General features: G+C 38.8%; 4 protein-coding genes across 4 annotated transcripts in view; all 4 read right to left on the bottom strand.

The window, feature by feature from the left end:
• Window positions 1-1,677: 1,677 nt before the first annotated feature.
• LOC121853524 (actin-like) lies at window positions 1,678-3,595 on the bottom strand. The gene is made up of 2 exons (XM_042347687.1): window positions 3,567-3,595; window positions 1,678-2,924 (listed from the first exon to the last, which is right to left on the bottom strand). Exon 2 carries the CDS (start codon window positions 2,909-2,911, stop codon window positions 1,778-1,780), a length of 1,134 nt encoding a protein of 377 aa, XP_042203621.1. The 5' UTR covers window positions 2,912-2,924; window positions 3,567-3,595; the 3' UTR covers window positions 1,678-1,777.
• A 5,243-nt stretch (window positions 3,596-8,838) lies between these two features.
• Window positions 8,839-11,448, bottom strand: LOC121853525 (actin-like). The gene is made up of 2 exons (XM_042347689.1): window positions 11,425-11,448; window positions 8,839-10,150 (listed from the first exon to the last, which is right to left on the bottom strand). Exon 2 carries the CDS (start codon window positions 10,126-10,128, stop codon window positions 8,995-8,997), a length of 1,134 nt encoding a protein of 377 aa, XP_042203623.1. The 5' UTR covers window positions 10,129-10,150; window positions 11,425-11,448; the 3' UTR covers window positions 8,839-8,994.
• Window positions 11,449-17,275: 5,827 nt separating this feature from the next.
• On the bottom strand, window positions 17,276-18,846 carry LOC121853522 (actin-like). The gene is made up of 2 exons (XM_042347685.1): window positions 18,837-18,846; window positions 17,276-18,518 (listed from the first exon to the last, which is right to left on the bottom strand). The coding sequence occupies exon 2, from the start codon at window positions 18,504-18,506 to the stop codon at window positions 17,373-17,375; it is 1,134 nt and encodes a 377-aa protein (XP_042203619.1). The 5' UTR covers window positions 18,507-18,518; window positions 18,837-18,846; the 3' UTR covers window positions 17,276-17,372.
• Window positions 18,847-20,637: 1,791 nt separating this feature from the next.
• LOC121853523 (actin) overlaps window positions 20,638-22,671 on the bottom strand; it is a 2,749-nt gene continuing 715 nt past the window's right edge. Inside the window, exon 2 of the mRNA XM_042347686.1 lies at window positions 20,638-21,899. Coding sequence (XP_042203620.1) covers window positions 20,733-21,866 — 1,134 coding nt within the window. The 5' untranslated portion in view covers window positions 21,867-21,899 and the 3' untranslated portion in view covers window positions 20,638-20,732. The remainder of the gene's footprint in view (window positions 21,900-22,671) is intronic.

The raw sequence follows: 22,671 nt of genomic DNA, 5'->3' as shown, positions 1-22,671 counted from the left end.
CATATTCGTGTAACGTATAGCGAGGCGTAGACGGTTCTTAATTACATGTGTTTTTCTTTTCTTAATGTATTAAGTTACTTGTGCAATTTTAAGATGAGTACTTGCCATCTTAACCCTAAAAAACAATAAATTTTGATCGTATATGAATCGTCAGTCGCCCAAAATTTCGGAATATCTTCCATAAATAAAAGTGCAAGTTTCAGTGGTTTAACCCAAAAAAGATATCAAAATTCTTTGTGTTAATTCATCATGCATACCTTCCCTTGTTTAGCCCAGGAGACTAGAATAATAGTATTTAAGGAGAATTTTCAGCCGCTAAAGATTTCACATTCGTTACGTAAATAGAAGCGTGAATCTCATAGTTGTGACCCAGTAAGGTGGTGGATCCTTCCTTAGACCACTGACTCAGGAGCTCCCGGTCTCAAGTCTTCGTGTTCTATCTTGATCTCGCGCCTGTGTCCTAAACGTAAGCCAGATATCTGTGTTTATGGAGTGTGAAATAGGCGGGAGGTAGCAGTCCGACACTCAGTTACACCAACAACAACACCAATAAAAACGATATGTTTATTTTAGTTTTTGAGGCGTTTTACACTTTTTATGAATCAGTTTTGTTGTTTTGAAAGATTTTATGATAGGTTTGTATTGGAAAGAACAGCTTCTTTTGGGCTTTTATGTAGTTTTCAATTTTTTTTTGTTTTAATGAAAAGTTTGACTTATTTAGAAACTTGAGAATAAAGCAGAACAAATTAGCTTTCCTCAAACGTCAGTATTTGTATTGGTAATATATCAACTGATCTTAAACTGAGATACGTAGAGAGATAGTGTAGTCCTTCCCCTGTGGTGTAAACAAAACGCACGGAGAAAAATATATCTGGCCTTTAATTAATCCACAAAAAGAAATAAAGTGCACATTCACAGTCTGAGTATCTTACATATCTGATTTTTCACATCACATCTCATGAAATTATTATGACTCATTTGATTAAAGGATTCCAGCGTGTCAAAGCTTTCTCAACCATTCAGAAGATTCAGAATCGGTAAGTTAATTCAGAAATATCAGTACAAACAGAGGAGCCATAGAGAATTTATACATATATTAATTATCATGGGATTGCAAGATATAAATACATTTCCGTAATCTTTTTGGTGATTTCGTAGTTTTCTCTGGTAGATTCCCCAAGTCTCTCTTCAGATCATTGAATTATAGGAAATATGGTCAGTTCTGTAGAGTCTCCTAAGTATTGTTGATCTCATACGTAACATATCGATTAATTACTGTTACATGATTTGCCTGAATTATGGTAAATAAACAAACAACCTGGAGTGAGTTTTAGTGATTTTTTATTGTTTTTTACCCTTAATATTTATATACAGATGTCGTCAACATTTATCAGTCCAATGTTCAGAGGAAGACTTGATCCTTGTTCTACTACAGTTTTCTGTCTCCAGCTTTTTCTGGCCATTAAACGTCTCCAAACTTCCTGATACCTTTTTGTTCATTAAATATTTGTGTGTGTGTGTTTGTCAATTCTTTTCTAAAATTAATTATCTAGATTGTTTTTTTGCCTCCAAGTTTCTTATGCATGTAGCATCAAGTATTAAATAAAAGAGTGAAGTAGAAGCCATGTATATCATTAACAGACGATTCAAAGGTGAATAATGGTGAGACAAGTCATATATTTTTTTAAAATATTTATTATCCCTGATATTTATTGCTATTCATTTCTACGAAAGCTCTCTTGAAACAACGATAAATGTACTGTACATAAGTATTTATTTAGAAACATTTGCGATGAACGATTCCAGGACCAGATTCTTCATATTCCTCCTTGGTGATCCACATAGCCTGGAAGGTGGACAGAGAGGTCAAGATAGAGCCACCGATCCATACGGAGTACTTACGCTCGGGAGGAGCAATGATCTTGATCTTGATGGTAGTAGGAGCCAGAGTAGTGATTTCCTTCTGCATGCGGTCAGCAATACCAGGGTACATGGTGGTACCACCGGACAAAACCGTATTCGCAAATAAGTCCTTCCTGATATCAATGTCACACCTCATGATGGAGTTGTAAACAGATTCATGTACACCAACAGACTCCATACCCAGAAAGGAAGGCTGGAAGAGAGCCTCAGGGGAGCGGAAACGCTCGTTACCAATGGTGATGACTTGACCATCGGGAAGTTCATAAGACTTGTCTATCGAAGTGGAAGCAGCAGCAACATTCATCTCACTCTCGAAGTCGAGGGCGATGTAACACAATTTCTCCTTTATATCGCGAACAATTTCACGCTCAGCAGTGGTAGTGAACGAGTATCCACGCTCAGTCATAATCTTCATCAGGTACTGAGTCACATCGCGGCCAGCCATATCAAGGCGAATGATAGCATGGGGAAGAGCGTAACCTTCATAGACAGGAACGTTGTGGGTTACACCATCACCAGAGTCACACACCAGACCAGTGGTACGACCAGAGGCGTACAGGGACAGCACGGCCTGGATGGTCACATACATAGATGGCATATTGAAGGACTCAAACATGATTTGTGTCATCTTCTCACGGTTGGCCTTGGGGTTGAGGGGAGCCTCAGTCAACATTGTGGGGGACTCCTCAGGGGCAACACGGAGCTCATTGTAGAAGGTGTGGTACCAGATCTTCTCCATGTCGTCCCAGTTGGTGATGATGCCGTGCTCGATGGGGTACTTGAGGGTCAGGATACCACGCTTGGCCTGAGCTTCCTCACCGACGTAGGCGTCCTTCTGACCCATACCGACCATGACACCCTGGTGACGAGGACGGCCGACGATGGAGGGGAATACGGCGCGGGGAGCGTCGTCGCCGGCGAAGCCAGCCTTGACCATGCCGGAGCCATTGTCACATACAAGAGCACACGCCTCGTCGTCGTCGCACATCGTGGTGTTGTATCTGAAATACAAAGATTGGTTAAATATTGTGGCGTGAGTATACGACCTGTGTTAAATCATTTTTGATAATGGTGGAATTGTTTTGTGACAATTGGAATTTAAATAGCAATGTAAAGTATACCTGGAAAGCAAAACACATTTTGCACATTTATAAGGATCAATAACCAATCGAAGAAAACGACAGGTAGTCAATTTGTGTGTCGGCAGAGGCTAAATTGGGGAATATTCTTTGAATCGCAGGAGAAAAAAGTTCTTGACAGTTTAAGGTTGTTGCGATATTTAAAATAAAATGAGTTCATGATGTATCAAACTGTGAGTAAATTTCCAGGGGTATTCAAAATATTAGTAGGTAACATATGATGATATAAATCACCTCTTCATCCGTTTCTGTTACAGAAAATTTAAGGTTCTGCATCTAAAATGTCAACTATATTATATCATATTCAAATTACGTAAAATCTTACATTTTTAACACAAACACTTAACGCACCAGCTAAACTCATTTTCCAATAAACATTTCCAAGTACAATACACATTCCAAGACAACGTAGAGGCGCTGTGTTTTGACTAGGTCCCGACCAGCAGGTGTGAGGGTAAAACCTGATGGTCAGATGGTCGACTACCACCTCCTGAGAACACTTACCGGGTCCAAGTATCTGGCTAAGTGAGGTCGGTAGGCGTCTCCCTGGCTCCTTTTTATACCAGTCAGAGGTCCTTACTGAACGGAATGCAGGACCGCGCCAGAGAAGTCGTATCGTAGGTATTAAATAACATTAAGGTTATATTCGTATTTTACAGTGATCATTAGATGTGATTATCAGTTGCCTTTCACGATGACCAAAACTACAATATTTTTCTTTTAATGGGAATGACATGAAAGTTAAAATGGTTTATTAAACAAAACTCCAGTTATTATTAGGTTACTGGACATCCTCTTGAAGAATCAATGGAACTGTTATTGTTTGCTGTGAACATGTGTGGAATTTTCAGACTGGAAATGATAAAGTGCTCATGTATTGTGATAATATAATGGTTGTCCCTTATGTTTGAGGCTGACCGGCCCTAGGATTTGTTTAAGGTGTAGTTAATGAACTGCGTCAAGGAATAATTCGATAAAACCGGATAAATCGTCAACTACACTGGCTAACCAATACCCCGGAGAACGATTCGCAAATCGATTAACATCCACGTTCCCATTTACAGATGGCACAAATAAACTTGTCCATAGTTTCATCCTGCCCAGGGCGAATCCTGGACCACTTGCTTGGGAGGTGAGCATGCTGACCGTTACACCACGGGTCATCACAGATCACCACGTGTATTACTTACTCACAACAAACACCTGCTTAGCCAGGATGAACTACATTCAATAAATGGTTATTTCCTCTTTACTCTGTTACCTGAATGAAGTACGGTACATAAATGAAGCTCTCAATATCTTGTCAAAATGTTCCTGGTTTCCTTTAATTATTGTTATATATTCTTTGATTTATGATATTCGCAAGTTTTTTCGCCTTTTCGCCAGGTCAAAGTGCTTGGTCATGAGCTTCATTTATAAGAACTTGTGAGACCGAACTCGTCATCAGGATTTTTTTGTTTACAGTGGTTTATGAATGACAGTTCTACCAGTCGTATAATAAAATAAAGTAGTGTGATTTATTTGAGTTAATTTTATGGTTTAAAATCAAGCGGTAGAGGTGTATTGCAAATATATTTGGTGGTTCATAAATTTCAAGGTAATTAGAGTACAGCCCATATCTAGTTATCAGTGAACAGTTACGAAACGAATTCATATTTAGTTCTGAAACTCCAAATTACTGGAACTGGTTGTTTATGCATAGGTGATGGTGTTGTGTGTCTTGCAGGTTTGGTACAGTTTCCAACAGGAGTAGATTGGCTTTTGCTCGTGAGTGGTATCCTTAGAGAGTAAATGGGACTCATTAATTTCACTCAAGTCAAAACTGCACACCAGCTGGCCTTCTCTCGTTGACTGATTCAGAATTCTCAAAAATTATTGGAGTGTTCTTGATGCAATCTCTACGTAAGACTCGTAATAATATGATATTTTTTTTACGTTTTACATAGTTTTATTACGAAATGAGGCACTTGTTGGTGTGAAAGACCGGTTCAAATATTGTTTCATGCACGAGATTACATACTACTTGTGAATATATTGGTAGTATATATTTTACTAATTAAATCTTCATATTCCAAAGCTTTCATTGTTTTTCACGATACATTTGCAAATTACATAAAAAAAATCCTTAACGTTTGATTTTCAGTGACCAAAATGTGAGGACAATCTCCTTGGCAGATCTGTGTAATAAATTTCCCCTCTCACTAAGGTTTTTCACCAGTGATAGAGTAGAGCAGGTGAACACTAAGGACACCTTAATTACCGTGACTCAGTGACACATATCGCCTCAGGTAAAGGAACAGGTGTGCACAGCGCTCTTGCATCTTCTTCTTAACCTTAACTTCACCTAAAATACCAAGAATCTTTTTTTTTATAGACGTTCAGTCCGATGAAAGTCGAACAAAGACCCTCTCCCCCTGCCCCTCCCCCTCCCTCTCCTCCTCCTCCCCCTCCCTCCTACCCCCACCTCCCCCTCCTCCTCCTCCTCCTCCTCTCCTCCTCCTCCGCCTCCGTCTCCCTCCTACCCCCCCTCCCCCTCCCTATCGATGCTCCCACGGAAACGGCCAAGAACCCTTTCAGATGTATTAATATTTTTTGTATCTCAATAAACGTATCAATCAATCACAAACCCTAACCTGCATAGAGATGTAGGTGCTAAAGGTGGTGGAATTGCTTTAGTACTTCACAACAAAACAAAACAAAAACATTCAACCATTATTGTTCAGATGAGCCAACGTGTACTGTGGAATTAAGGAAGAGCCGTTTCAGGGTTTCATGGGTTGAAAAACTAATCATTATAAGTGAAATGACCTCACCCCCCCTCATCTATGCTCCTGGGATGAGTCTTGTTGTCATATATATTTTTTTAAATGTCTGTTATGTGTATTATTCATGAACGTTTCAATGTCTGTTTAACTGTGGATGTGTACAGTATGTAAATCCTCTGTACGTCCACATTGTCAATCAACCAATGTGTGTTTTGTCTTCAGTGAGGTCCATAACTCTTCCCTAAATGCAATAATTTTCGTTGTATTTTAATTTCTTTTTGTTATAATTAAAGTTATTTTCTTGAATCTAGTAAAAAAAGTCACATGAAAAATATCATCTGAACTAACTTAACCTAACTTAGTCAAAATTGTGACTTTTTCTTGTGAATTGGTTTTCAAGTTACCATTTGCTAAACAGTAACCCATCCTTAAAGCTAAACTCGTAGTTAATTAGCTAGAAGACATCAAAGTAATTGAAGACTGCCTCTCTGTACGACATATTTCTTACAGGGTAATTTTTAGGGGGGAGGGAAATATCATCTAGATTATTCTCTTAGGTTGTTGGTGGAATCAAAGCTGGAAATGTCTAGCCAGTTAACATTACCAAAGAACTCAATACTCCTACCAGCTGCTACCTGATCACATGCATCAAGTCCTTCGGTGTACAATATTCGATCATTAATACAATACATTGGTTAACATTTTCGGGTTCCTTATAACACAGGAAAGCTATTAGAACTTTTATATCATTGGTAAACGATATTCTCAACTACATTGTTACCATCAACGTGTTGAAGTCACCCATAAATGAGAAAATATCTCCTAAGGAATTTTGATCCATCACACTGTCTTGGTTTGTAGAGTTCAGTGTTTCCTTTGAACGTAAGGAAGGTAAGGCCCATTGAGTACTGTAACACGCACATCGAGTTGCAATGTTTATTTAGTGTTTTGTTGGTGGAATGGAAGGCCATGATTTCATAATTTGGACTCGTTTTTTTTAAATGGATTTAGAATACAACTTTATTTATACATTCTATATTACTAATTCACTACATTATTGAAATTTGTATTATCAAAATCAGTTGGAGAAGAAACTCATTTAATTAGTATTTGTATATTAAAGTTTGATGAGGTGTGATCACTGATATTTCTCTGAACGATATCTAAATTCCTCTCTCTTTTTCCAGGTATGCATGGTAGGGCGCTTCTCTTTCTATTTTAAGGTAAGTATCTTGAGTTTATGTCCTCTGTTGTGTCTTTCATGTTATTTACGCTTTGTAATTTAGGACTTTCTCTCGGTCAAGGAAAGTGTAAGATTTCTTCACGTGGCCTCAATATTACACGATGAATATAAAAAATCTACGAGATTATTTCATCGTAACGTTATATTGGCATTTAAGATTCGTTAGACGCTTTGTGATCCAAGGCAAAAATTTATTGAACGTGCATTAAGTGTGTATCATATTTTTTATGTACAGCAGGGCAGAGATGCACCGTCTGACTTAAGTGTGCCGCGATAACTCACTTAGCTGAAAATCTTAATTGAGGGCAAAGTGAAAACTTAAGTTTGCATGCTGGAAACAAACTTACGATTGTCTTAACCCAAGACAGTCGTGGCTAAGACTGTATTCTACCGCGTCAATCAGAGTGCATTTGACAAAAATTTTAGCCAATCGCAGGGCGGATACTGATGTAAACACCAAACGCAGATGGTAGACGAAAGCCTCACGCGACATTCAATACAACGCTACAGCCGCACACTAAGAACAATGACGTCACAAAATAAGAAATCAAGGCTCCAAGGATGTGATTGCCAACATTGTCACCAATACGGCAGGGATCTAACCGAACCGGTGAGGAGTGTAGAAAGATCTTAGGTCAACAATCAAGCAGAAGGAAGCAAGGAGGAGACAAGCAATGAAACAAACAGGTAAGATCACTGAGTTTCAAATATTTGGGTTGTTCACACACTAAGCTAAGGTTATGGTAGCCTCAAATTGCTGAGTTAGGGGTTGATCAACAGTTTTTATAAACTTTTTTAAGATAAGCTAGTTAATCTTATGCATTTCATATACTAGTGGCTAATAGGGTTAATATTCGTTTTTATTTCGTTAGGTATTTGGGATTTTTTACCATTTTCACTGGGATTCGTTTTTAGGTTAGGTTACGTTAGGTCAGGTCAGGTCAGGTCAGGTTAGGTTACGTTAGGTCAGGTCAGGTCAGGTCAATTATAAAACAAAATTGCGCTAGAAAAATATTATCTCATACCTTTTGTTGAAATTGGGGGTGAAAACTAATTTTTACCTTTGTTTGGGTTGTCGTAAAACGAATAATGGTGAATATTAAGAAGTTGCCAACACCTACTTATACTGTATACTGAATCTTATACAGGGAAAAGATACACCCTTAGATATGTAGGTGTTGGCAACTTCTAAATATTGACCATCATAAATAAGGATGTTTCAGGAGAGTTAAATTAACACAATATTAATGCATTTATTTTCTCTTGTAGGTAGAGATCCAACTGACTCTCTACTTTTCACTGAAACTAAAAAAATAATTCTTGGTGTCATGGATGATGTGGAACTTGAATGTTTGCTCAAGAACAAGGCAAGTCATCAGGAAGCGTAGAAGAAAATCTTTAGAGCAAGATAATGATAGAACAGTTTTGGTGTGGAATATTTCATCATAATTTTAAATTTTTTTTTTGGTTCACATGATGTTGAAGTAAACTTAGTTGTGTACTTTTCATAATATATCTTGTAAGGTAATTAAGTAATATTCTTATAAAAGTCTAACCTAAAACACCTTAGCAAACCTACAAAAAGTCAGAACACACATATTTAACTTATAAAACAGCTGCGAAGTTTAGTAATCCCTGTACCATATAATCCCCTTATGGTATTTAGTGTCTATCTGACATTTTTTTTCGTACCATACACTGTGGAAAAAAAGGTACATACAATACTGGTATGGTAGGATTCTCCACTTGAGGAAATAAAACATTAACATCAGTTACAACATTGTATTTCTTGAGAGGGTCGAGCACAGTGTATAAGGTATATTAGATTTTTCCTTATACGAGATTGATAATAGTGAATTACAGATCACCTTTGAATAAAACCGTGTTTGCAAGATATTGCATATGAGTGAGTTAATACAAAATCTTAGAAGCACTTCCTGTGTACTATACCGGGACCAGATTCATCATACTCCTCCTTGGTGATCCACATTTCCTGGAAGGTAGATAAGGAAGCGAGAATAGAGCCACCGATCCAGACGGAGTACTTACGCTCGGGAGGAGCAATGATCTTGATCTTGATGGTGGAGGGAGCCAGAGCAGTGATTTCCTTCTGCATGCGGTCAGCAATACCAGGGTACATGGTGGTGCCACCAGACATGACAGTGTTGGCGAACAGGTCCTTCCTAATATCAATGTCGCACCTCATGATGGAATTATAAACACTCTCGTGGACACCAACAGATTCCATACCCAGGAAGGAAGGCTGGAACAGAGCTTCAGGAGATCGGAAGCGTTCATTGCCGATGGTGATGACCTGACCGTCGGGAAGTTCGTATGATTTATCAAGTGATGCGGAGGCAGCAGCTACATTCATCTCGCTCTCAAAGTCAAGAGCGATGTAACACAGCTTTTCTTTGATGTCACGAACAATTTCACGTTCAGCTGTTGTGGTGAAGGAATATCCACGTTCTGTCATGATTTTCATAAGGTAGTTCGTTAGGTCACGACCAGCCAGGTCGAGGCGAATAATGGCATGTGGTAGAGCGAAGCCTTCATAAACAGGAACATTATGAGTTACACCATCACCAGAGTCACACACCAGACCTGTTGTACGACCAGAGGCGTACAGGGACAGCACGGCCTGAATGGTCACGTACATGGCTGGCATATTGAAGGACTCAAACATGATCTGGGTCATCTTCTCACGGTTGGCCTTGGGGTTGAGGGGAGCCTCAGTCAACATTGTTGGGGACTCCTCAGGGGCAATACGGAGCTCATTGTAGAAGGTGTGGTACCAGATCTTCTCCATGTCGTCCCAGTTGGTGATGATGCCGTGCTCGATGGGGTACTTTAGGGTCAAGATACCTCTCTTGGCCTGGGCTTCCTCGCCGACGTAGGCGTCCTTCTGACCCATACCGACCATGACACCCTGGTGACGGGCGCGGCCGACGATGGAGGGGAATACGGCGCGGGGAGCGTCATCACCGGCGAAGCCAGCCTTGACCATGCCGGAGCCATTGTCGCACACAAGTGCGCACCCTTCGTCGTCGTCACACATGATGGAGGTTCGTCAGGAGTATCTGAAAAAAAAATAATTGTTGCTAAAAATTCAAATGGGTGTGATTTTATCTAGTTGCGATTTATATAATGATTAAGTTTAATACGTACTGGTGTATGTTCTCTAATGTGAAGTGTATAAAGATATTTTGTGGGTAATATAAGCACACAGACTTTTAAGGTGATTTAAAGATTTCCGTACCATTTAGCAAAAATTTAATCATAGTGCTTATGATTGTTCTTCATATTGTCTTTAGATAATGTTACGATTGGATATTGAAAGGCCTTAATTGACTGGGATTTGGTAATAATTATTATAGATGTACCGAAAAGATTGTACATATGTTGTACAGTGCATTAGCTCTAAATGCGGTACCATAACCATAATGTACAGTAAGAATGAGGTGCGGTGACCGAGTGGATACAATACTCGCTTCTTGTCTTAAGGGTCGCTAGTCCACCTACTGTAGGTGTTGGAAAAGCGAAGGTGGTCGAGTGCAGTGATGGTTGCGTAAGCTCCTTGACTACCAAAATCCTGTACACAGTGTACTGAACCCACACTGGTCATAAAGGGCAGTCATGCCTTTAGAACTAAGTTTAATATTTTCACAGCGAGAATACTTTAGGAGGATATTAGAAAAATCGAAAGCGTATCTTGTACTAGAGATTCAATTTTTATCAATTTCTTCTATGTGTACAGCACTGTACTTGGGGTCATCATAGTTGTCTGAGTCCGGGACTATTTATCTAATCTTGAGCTGTATATTATCACATGATATCGCACGACTTAAAAAAAAATATCTATCAGTGTTAATTGCATATTGTTCTATTGACGGGAGAGAACCATACCGGTACACAATATATTTTTGATACTTCAGATAAGGATATGGCTTTATTAATAAAACATTCGATGAATTTGGGTAGAAATTACCGACTATTGAAAGATAGGCCAATGATTTTTTAGTGAACATCTTATTTCAAATTAAAAAAAATTACCACTTCATCGACAGTACTTGTTGCTATGAAAAACTATCCAATGTTTCAAATCAACCGAATTCACCTCAATTTACAATTGCAAGTATACTGCGGCTGTTGCTCTTTCACTTGGGTAAACTAATTATCACTGATTAAAAAATGACATTGCGTTTGATTAGAGTTCTTCTCGGCAGCTAAATCCATGAAGAGCTAAAGTTTTGTTCACTTCCTCCACGTTCTGTGTACTGGACGTTATTGTATATACTTCTGGCGGCACTTGGTCTTTGATGCGAGGATTAGCCCCCACCTCCTGAGCACCTACCAGGCCTGAGTCTTGAGCGGACTAAGGGAGGTCGGGGAGCCACCTGCTTTTTATACAAATCTCGGAAGCCCCTAATGAAAGGAATGCAGGTGAGAGCCAAAGATGTCGTATCGCAGGAAACCATTCGCAAGTGTATTATCTGTTATGAAGTTTTCCATCAATAACGTCCAGTAAATAGTATTTTGAAAACAAAAAATATTACATACATGTGTGTGTGTGTGTGTGTGTGTGTGTGTGTGTGTGTGTGTGTGTGTGTGTGTGTGTCTGTGTGTGTCTGTGTGTGTGTGTAAGTAATGGTATATTTTATTTTATTTTTATTTTTTAATATTGTGAGGGAGGGCGAGAGCTGAGGTCTTCAACAAATAAGGTTTCGTCCACTTGCGAAATACCTAAATGTCATTCGACAACTTGGTTGTTTTGGTGGAAATTCTTTACAATTAGCATGCGTTACCTGAGCAGGAATTAACACAGGTAAGACCTATTATGGGAGAAACAACAGCGTCTGGGTGTGTCTGGTGATCTCAAGTTTGCTTCTATAGTTATAAACAAGTGATCGTGGGCCCTTCGTGCCCAGTTCGCTATATAGTCCGACAAAACAGTAATGGAGGGAATATTTGGAGAAGTGCGCTCGCGCCTGTATTTAATCATGGTCGTGGTTGTTATAATCATGATCGTGGTTGTTATAATCATGGTCGTGGTTGTTATAATCATGATCGTGGTTGTTATAATCATAGTCGTGGTTGTTATGATCATGGTCGTGGTTGTTATAATCATGGTCGTGGTCGTGATACTTACAGTATCTATTATACTATAGGAAGGAATAGAATAAAGGTTAGAATAATTAGTTAAAGAAATATTTGCCATACGGAGAGAAATAAGTATACACTGTAGCCTCGTAAGGTCCGAAAATGCTCTGGTAAAGTTGAAACTGCGCATCCAGACGCATGATGAAACTCAGCTCCCCCCCACCTGTTATCTCTAACTATTGTCTGTTTCCCCCTTCTTTCTTCTATTTACTCATCCTCCTTCCTTTACTAATCCAAACAACATTAAAAAAAAGTAGGCTAAGAGAAAAAGTGGGGGAGGAGGAGGGAGCCTTACGATAACTGCAATCTAACGGCCGGCTGACAGTGTACATTGACATCTGTTGCCAGCATAAATAAAATCGTTAATTAGTGCGTTCCTAAAGAAACCATCGACATGGGACCAGGTTTGTTCCACTCTACGAATTTTTTTGCAAATTTTCCACGAAGTTTGATGAAAAACGATTGTGCCGTTTCGCCTGCCCAGAACAGATACACACACGCCTAGCACTATAGTATATTAGATGCTGCCTTTTTTTTAGTATGCTTAGTCTCACTCTTACAAGGTGTTACTCTCCGTTACTAATAATCACCGAGAAAGATCTGTTACCGTTTTTTTAAGTATCTTAGTAAACAGTCTATTGTTTTTTTTAGAGGATAATATTTATTATTTTTATTGGCACATATATTGTAATGTGGTCTTGAACTGCCTGTGATATATATATATATATATATATATATATATATATATATATATATATATATATATATATATATATATATATATACCTTAGTGCATTCTGAAATCCATCCATTTAATTTCGTTTGTCAATTATTCGTTTCAAAATAATTATCAAAACATGAAAATCAGGAAGGTTAATGATTATATTGTCTTATTTTGAGTTGTAATTAGGTTTTCGTATTATAGTTATCACATTTCGATTGATATATTTTGTGATATGACTTATTAATTCATTACAGTTATCCTCCCTTGTTATTGTTTTGAGAGTGAGTTTGTGAGCGCTTTTAGTCCATTACAAATTTCCTTCCCTTTAACTCTCGAAGAATGAGTGGCTATACCTTTCAAAACTTTGACACGAACGCTATATTATATGTATAAGTTACTGGGAAAACTTGCCTGTCATTATATCACTGTTATACTAAAATTTTGACAATAGAGGTTTTAAGATTATTTTCACAGTTAGTCTTTTAATGAGTGTGATATATGTTTGTCTTAGCCAGTAGGTGTACTCTAACTGTTGTGGTTTTGGTATGCACATCAGGATTATAGACAAGTTCAAAACATTCCATTATTAACATCGTTTACGGGCATATGGAGACCCTGTTAATGGAACCGATATAGTTGTATACCTTTAATATACTAACTTATGATAAAGAGTTGTTGTGTAATTGTTTCAACTTAATGATGAAGGAAAAATTTTAATACACATAGGAACCTAATCAGACAACGGTCAAAATCCCTCACATGAGTTTTGATGCGCAAGTATTTTTAGAGTTTGAATGATGATATGTTTAACTTTACTAAACATTCTAACCTATTGAGTTGGTCTTTCATATCTTTAAGTAATTTGAAGTTGGATAAAGGATGTTGATCTATTCCTTATGTGATTGAAATAGTGACATTAAGTGTGAGGTTTAAGAAGAGGGACCAAAAACATTACTCTTGGCAAGGTACAACATGAAACAAAGGAGATATAAGCAGAAGAGAACAGAAATAGTATACGCAGGTAGTGAATCAGCGGCACCAATCTGTGTTCAGGTAACAGGTGCAGGCGGTACTCTCCACTAGTTCTAATTATAATGCTTTGTTTTTCTTAGTTACACCTTCGTCGAACTGAAGAACGTACAATGTGAAGTTTACCGTGATGCGTCAGGATAATTAAATACGTTTTGTAGTAAAATGTTTATGTATCATTTAAAAACCCGATTTTTTGTTATTTCGTTTTGATATTCTGTAATCCCTAATTACTGTTTTAAATATATATATATATATATATATATATATATATATATATATATATATATATATATATATATATATATATTTATTAACCTGGTATGTAATGTACATATAAAGCATGGCAGTAATGTTTCTTAAAAATAGCTTACATGATCCCTGCTAGCGTAGTACAGTGAGGAGGGGAGTATGTACCTGTAGGGTTTGTTGGAAGTTTACAGTGTGACTGGCCTGAGAGAATAAAAGACTATCATGAACCTAAATCAGATATGGTGTTTAAGATATTTAAATAACAGTAATATTATTTTTTCCTAATTTTGTAAACCCAGTGTCGGATTAAAGCGGGGGGAGGTTGAGAGAGCCCTGGGACTCCATAAACGATACTGTGTGTGTGTGTGTGTGTGTGTGTGTGTGTGTGTGTGTGTGTGTCTGTGTCTGTGTGTGTATGTTTTGATAATGAATTTTATTGGCAAGGATTCCCACAAGTTGCTTAATTACCTGGTGCCCCCTCAAGCCTTAATCCGGCCATGTTTAAACCATAATTCTCCATCTACTTAAACATTTTTTATCGTTCTTAAACAAAAGAGCTTAAAAAAAATTAGAGGATTATTGCGATTTTATGACACGGTCAGTAAAGCCTCACTTACGATCCACCATATCTTTATCGTCATTAAGATCTCATAAAACATCAAACGGTCCAACTTTGCTTTAAAATACTGTTGTTGTCTATGAAGTTATGTAAAGTAGTTTATTGGTGATTGATGATTGTTGGGTGTATTTATGAACTAGCGTGACACAAACTATTTAGATCTGTTTATGCTGTATGACTTTGGTCGTGTTTTTAGGACATTTATAGTTACAGTAAATTAAAATGATGTGTTTAAACTGTAATCTGTTAATGAAGACCAATGTGTAAGTAAGAGTTTGACTAAACTTGTTTCTTATATCCACACACACACACACACACACACACATCAGTAATCACGTGCACTGGCGATAAAAATCATATTTCTTATTCCCTCTTTAAGATTCTCATTATGCACCAAATAGAAATTTCCAAATTCTCATAGAAAAACAGCATCTTTGTGTTGTAGAGGTCTTTAAAAACTGCAGGAATGGTTCTCTCCCAAGGATACTATTATGAATCTTAGTAGACTATCTCCAATAACCCCTTCATTACGGGGACGCCACTTTTAATATATATATAATTTTATTTTTTTGTTGAGGGGGTGGGGGCTAACGTCATATGATTTTATTCAGCTCAGAGGGCCGCCCGTACACAAGGGGTTAAGAGGTATTCACTGGAACAGCTCTACAGGCATCAATAATAGAGTTGTTTAATACTTAACTTCTTCTGTGGTGTGACAACATATTTCCCATTTAGCGTCAATTAGGTTATTCTCGTTATTATTTTTTTTTATGCGCGTCCTGTTATGAATTACAATCTTACGCTATCATGTGTAGGCATTAAATATTACCTGTTGTGAATTAGCCTATAATTTTGTATAATTGTTTCTAATCACTGAATATTATATGTTATGGGTTATTAAAATTCATTTATTATGAGTTATAACCTTACGTTATTAATTCCAGTCAGTAAATATTAGCTAAAATGAATTACAACCTTACATAGTTATTCCCATTAATAAATATCAGGATTTAAGCCATTCATACCGACTCAAAACCTGTAGTATACATTCACTACTAGACCTACAGTGCGTTTAGTATTTTAGACTTGTTCTGATACTCACTTAACTTTGTCTTGCTTAACACATGCTAACTTGGGTCTCTCACTCATATAGGTATAGCTTAGTGGTGTCATCTATACATTTAGGATTAACATATTACGTCTATTACTTAACCAATAAGGAAGGAGAAATACTGTTGTCGGGTTCAGGCGTTTACCTCGCCATAATAGAAAACCGATGCGATAGGAGCGTAAACTCCGCTAGATTTTGAAGGAAGCCTCGAGCTTTACGTAGTTGATGTCCCACTGCTAACTAAACATAGCTTCGAATGGGTAGGGTAGGATGATTTATATACAGTATATTTTATTAGGTCAAGAGATAAGGTTTGTGAGGTAGTATTGATACGATTCAGTTTGTAATTACGGCTATATAAACTTAAACAGTATTTGATTCTTCATTAAATACAATAGAACGAGGCCACGGAGTTGGTAGACTGTTCCATAAGTTTACCAATCTTTGTTCGCTCTCGCGTTAATGGTACATGACCACAACATGAATAAATACTAAATACCGATAAATTCTGTGTATTTCTTGGCATGACCACCTCAAGTGAATGGCCATTAGGTAAATGAAGTAAGATAATTAAATCCGTTACGTTAGTGTAGCTTTGATCTATTCATTCATACTACAGTCATTTTGAGCATAAATAACTATTTGACACGAAGCAAACAAAAATCATAATTCTGGAAAATATTGATAGAAAATGGCTTTTGCAGAACATTTGCCAGTTTCAAGACCATTTGAACAACTCATGTAAGTCTTTCTGCATTGTTGACACATCGTCCTGACTTGCTGCCGTCCCAGATATCTTCGTGTCATCCGCAAACTTGACAAGGTGGCTCGAGATATTTTCATCTATGTCGTTTATGTACAGTAGATCACAAACAGTGTGGGTCCAATAGAGTCTTGTGGTACTCCACGAAGAAACTTTTTTCCATTTAGAATGAGCTTAGAATGTTAATACTCTCCAGCCCAAGTTTGACAACCACCATTTTTTGTCAGTATGGCAAGACTTAAGGTATAACTACCCAAGTTGAGATCGATAAAACGCATTTACCTCTACTTATTTTTCAGAGTATATCTTTGTTACTTAAAGACAAGCAGTTGTTTATCTCAGTAACCAGTGAATAGGAGCACATGAATATTCTCTTTGAGCTTTTTGTTATTCTTCATTTATAGTAATTTCAAAATGCTGGAGATTTAAATGAGGGAGAGAATTCATCGCGGCTTCATTAAACTAATATAATTTACATTCTTTGGATTCCCAAGGATTTCCTTAATCAAACCATAAAAAATATATCAGGAATATTCATGTGTAGAAATGGAATATACAGTTCTTTATTTTATCGAGATAAGTACAAATACGAAATCAATAAAAGAACATTGTAAACTCTGATGGTTTGTTACGAGAAAATATTCTTAGAAGCACTTGCGGTGGACAATGCCGGGGCCGGACTCGTCATACTCCTCCTTGGTGATCCACATGGCCTGGAAGGTGGACAGAGAAGTCAGGATGGAGCCACCGATCCAGACAGAGTACTTACGCTCGGGAGGAGCAATGATTTTAATCTTGATGGTGGAGGGAGCCAGAGCGGTGATTTCCTTCTGCATTCGGTCAGCAATACCAGGGTACATGGTGGTACCTCCAGACATGACAACGTTGGCAAACAGGTCCTTCCTGATGTCAATGTCGCACCTCATGATGGAGCTGTGTACAGTCTCGTGAACACCAGCAGATTCCATACCCAGGAAGGAAGGCTGGAAGAGAGCCTCAGGGCAGCGGAAACGCTCATTGCCGATGGTGATGACCTGACCGTCGGGAAGTTCATAGGACTTGTCGATGGATGAAGACGCGGCAGCCACATTCATCTCATTCTCAAATTCAAGAGCGATGTAGCAAAGTTTCTCCTTGATGTCACGAACGATCTCACGCTCAGCGGTGGTGGTGAAGGAGTAGCCACGCTCAGTCATGATCTTCATGAGGTAGTTGGTCAGGTCACGACCAGCCAAGTCAAGACGAAGGATGGCGTGAGGAAGAGCGAAACCTTCATAGACGGGAACATTATGGGTTACACCATCACCAGAGTCACAGACCATACCAGTGGTACGACCAGAGGCGTACAGGGACAGCACGGCCTGGATGGTCACGTACATGGCAGGCATGGTGAAGGACTCAAACATGATCTGTGTCATCTTCTCACGGTTGGCCTTGGGGTTGAGGGGAGCCTCAGTCAACATTGTGGGGGACTCCTCAGGGGCAACACGGAGCTCATTGTAGAAGGTGTGGTACCAGATCTTCTCCATGTCGTCCCAGTTGGTGATGATGCCGTGTTCGATGGGGTACTTGAGAGTCAGGATACCTCGCTTGCTCTGGGCCTCATCACCGACGTAGGCGTCCTTCTGACCCATACCGACCATCACACCCTGGTGACGGGTGCGACCGACGATGGAGGGGAATACGGCGCGGGGAGCGTCGTCGCCGGCGAAGCCAGCCTTGACCATGCCGGAACCATTGTCACAGACCAAAGCCGCTCCTTCTTCGTCGTCACACATGATCGTGGTTTTCTATGGGATCAGAGGCAACCTATGAATGAAGAACTTATATCGAGACTTTCATACCTCAGACTTCTTGTTATGTATGTCATTTTGATCTCAGATAAATTACATGTATATATATATATATATATGTATGTGTGTGTGTGTGTATCATCAGCACCACCTTTACAGACTTCAAGTAATTATCTTTTCATAATATAATATCGATTGCAAATTGGCTAACTTTTTAACAGAACCTACACAACAGGAACAGTCATTGTGACCGTCTTGCATATAAATGATGTTCACAGACTAAGAGTTAGAAGTGTGAGAGGACCTAACACTTACCTGAGGTGAGTCTGAGTCTGACTAGGTGTGACAAACCGGACCTTTTCTTTTTATACGGGTCCCACCACCAAACCTTCCCGACAAGAATGTGGAATTGCGCCAAAGATTACGATCACCCCGTACCATTTACTTTCCATTGATGACCATTTTAATAACCACTCAATTTCAATCCTCAAAGATTTTCAGGTCTACAAACCAATTGGTCAGTGATATAAACCTGTGTGAACATCAGCCGTACTGTAGTTTGGATGGTAAGGGTTAAAATGGCGAAATAACAGTCAATATTTTTGTACATCACATTCCGCTGCCAGATTACGGAAGGATTACCAAGGTACCACGAGAATGTGTTCTTGGGCCTGCAACAGATGTGGATAAGTTTACATTTATTTGTATTCTTCCGCCTTCGTGTTTATGGGGACGATGTTGGTATCTCTTGAAAGGCTTCGTTACTTTATACAATATCAACATAGATACAGTTTTCCTGTTGAAATAGAGGAATAATATGAGTGGTTCATTGTTTGTACTTCTGTCGTGTGATGAATAAGACAGTGTGTGTGTGTGTGAGTTTGTTGACCAAGTGATTTCAAGCCAATGTTTGAGATATTGTTTCTTGGATTTCTGTACTAGCTCTAAGTTATTTATCCGAATTAGTTTTTAAAGTGATGTAGTTACCACACGTTGACGGTCATAGCTTATCATTAGTATTTCACTTTATATATCGAACTTCATATTTTTTTTTAGAGTGAAACGTTTAACAAACTATTAAACCTCACGACTGTTCCGAAACTTATAGTACATTGTTCATAGTATACAGCTGTCCGATTAGCTTGTATATCCGTCTTAATTTTAATAATCTACTTAATGACTTTTATGTTGTATATCACTTAGGGTCATAATCAAAACTATAGCAGGGACAAGGGGCACTTTTTTTTTTAATTCTTGATTAATTTTCCGTAATGCTTCAAATTATCTGTCTTAAAGTTTCAGTTGTAAGAGTTGCCAGGCGTTATATATAGATAAACAGACAGGCATATTATACTGGCGTTCACAAGTACATTGACACATGAGCCTCCACAGATCATTCAAGAAACAAAACACCATTGCTAATACACATACACACACACACACACACACACACACACACACACACACACACACAATCATCCCACCACATAGACACAGCTCATCTGGTTTTACAGATCCACCATTCGTAATAATGGATCTTCGGTAGAAAATATTTGTTTAAGTACTTGTATTATATTAGCAGTATCGAGAGTGATTTATCTACATCGTTTGCATACAGTATAACTTTATTTCAATAAAGGCGTGTGAGTGATCATGCATAATTTGAATTATAATTGATAATCAACTTTTTTTTATGCTGAATATACAACTGTTCATATATACCGTGTTTACATTTGATACGTGGAACCTTCATTTTTAGATTGATAAACTAGTTTCACATAACAATGAAAGGAAAGATAGTCTGCAACCTTACTGGGAGTAATTTACGTAAACTAACTGTATCATTTGTGGTGGAGATATGACAATATTAATATCTATTTTGAGTCTATCAAAGAAAATACTGGAAAGAATCAGACAAATCTTGTTTTTTGTGATGACATATTAATTGGCACAATAGAAAAACACCTATAATCATTCACACAATGTTGTTTGTAACTTGATTTTTACATAATCAGAAAAACTTTGTCAGTAAAATATTTTTGTCCAAGATTCTTCAGTTTCTGTATATTGAAATGTAAGAATAGTAATTTATCAGGAAACTTAAAGAAAAACGGTGTATTCCAAAACCTTTACTAATTTATTTTACGGTCAGGGATATAAAATTTTATTTCGTTATTTAGGAAGAATGTCTGTTAATTTATGCAATTACATTTAGAAGCACTTGCGGTGGACAATGCCGGGGCCGGACTCGTCGTACTCCTCCTTGGTGATCCACATGGTCTGGAAGGTGGACAGAGAGGCCAGGATGGAGCCACCGATCCAGACGGAGTACTTACGCTCGGGAGGAGCAATGATCTTGATCTTGATGGTGGAGGGAGCCAGAGCGGTGATTTCCTTCTGCATGCGGTCAGCAATACCAGGGTACATGGTGGTACCACCAGACATGACAATGTTGGCGAACAGGTCCTTCCTGATATCAATGTCGCACCTCATGATGGAGCTGTGTACAGTCTCGTGAACACCAACAGATTCCATACCCAGGAAGGAAGGCTGGAAGAGAGCCTCAGGGCAGCGGAAACGCTCATTGCCGATGGTGATGACCTGACCGTCGGGAAGTTCATAGGACTTGTCGATGGATGAAGACGCGGCAGCCACATTCATCTCATTCTCGAAGTCGAGGGCAATGTAGCAAAGCTTCTCCTTGATGTCACGGACGATCTCACGCTCAGCGGTGGTGGTGAAGGAGTAGCCACGCTCAGTCATGATCTTCATGAGGTAGTTGGTCAGGTCACGACCAGCCAGGTCAAGACGAAGGATGGCATGAGGGAGAGCGAAACCTTCATAGACGGGGACCATGTGAGAAACACCATCACCAGAGTCACACACCAGACCAGTGGTACGACCAGAGGCGTACAGGGACAGCACGGCCTGGATGGTTACGTACATGGCAGGCATGGTGAAGGACTCGAACATGATTTGTGTCATCTTCTCACGGTTGGCCTTGGGGTTGAGGGGAGCCTCAGTCAACATTGTTGGGGACTCCTCAGGGGCAACACGGAGCTCATTGTAGAAGGTGTGGTACCAGATCTTCTCCATGTCGTCCCAGTTGGTGATGATGCCGTGCTCGATGGGGTACTTGAGGGTCAAGATACCTCGCTTGCTCTGGGCCTCATCACCGACGTAGGCGTCCTTCTGACCCATACCGACCATCACACCCTGGTGACGGGCGCGGCCGACGATGGAGGGGAAGACGGCGCGGGGAGCGTCGTCACCGGCGAAGCCAGCCTTGACCATGCCGGAGCCATTGTCGCACACAAGTGCTACCTGATCCTCTTCGTCACACATGGTGGTGGTTCTGGTATGGAGTCAGATATACACCTGAAATAAAATAGGATTTATAAATGGTAATATTTATATTAAAGTCTAATTTTTTCCTGGAAAGACGTACCGAAAGTACAAATATCCTCAGTAAAACTTGCAAAATGTACTTATATGATGTAATCGTATTCAAATTCTTTAAATTTATATAAAATTTTGGGGGTAAAAAAAATTAAATCTGAGGTAAAAACTATATCTTATTTTACTAGTATTTCGGAAAATAGCGCTGATTCTCTCATGGCTAAGCTATTGGATTTTTTAAGCTCGTTTGCTAAGACGTCGTTCGGTTTCAAATGCTTTAACACAAATGCTGCTCTACAATAACTACCAATATTCCATTAAGTTGTGCATGTGTATTTTACAATTAAAACACAAGGGAAGAGCTCGGACAAGTTTTGTTTAAAAATCTATTTACTAATCTGACTCAGGGACAACGACTGAAGATGACTGAAGCAAGCATGGCGAACTGTTGAAGATGGTTTGATTACTTAATAAGGTAACCTGGGGAGAGTCCTTTTGAGTGCTCCTAGATATTTTGGTAGGCCGACAGAGGGTGCGAGGTGAAAACATTATTGATTTTAATTCGTCAGATCAGTTACTGTGAAGGTATCTATAAAGTGTTGATGTTTCCCTGAGAATGTGTATTGTTGAAAATATTCTGTTAAGGTTCAGTAATTGTTATAGATTGTTCTGAAGGCTTTTCCTGCAAGGGGTCCAGGAGGATGATTATCGCACTGCTACACCCGGGCCATAAATGACAGCTATATTATAT

The sequence above is a fragment of the Homarus americanus genome, unplaced genomic scaffold (genome assembly GCF_018991925.1).
Source record: "Homarus americanus isolate GMGI-L3 unplaced genomic scaffold, GMGI_Hamer_2.0 scaffold4896, whole genome shotgun sequence".
NCBI classification, from domain to species: domain Eukaryota; kingdom Metazoa; phylum Arthropoda; class Malacostraca; order Decapoda; family Nephropidae; genus Homarus; species Homarus americanus.
The sequence above is the reverse complement of the archived record's forward strand: the minus strand, read 5'-3'. Positions and strand labels throughout refer to the sequence as shown.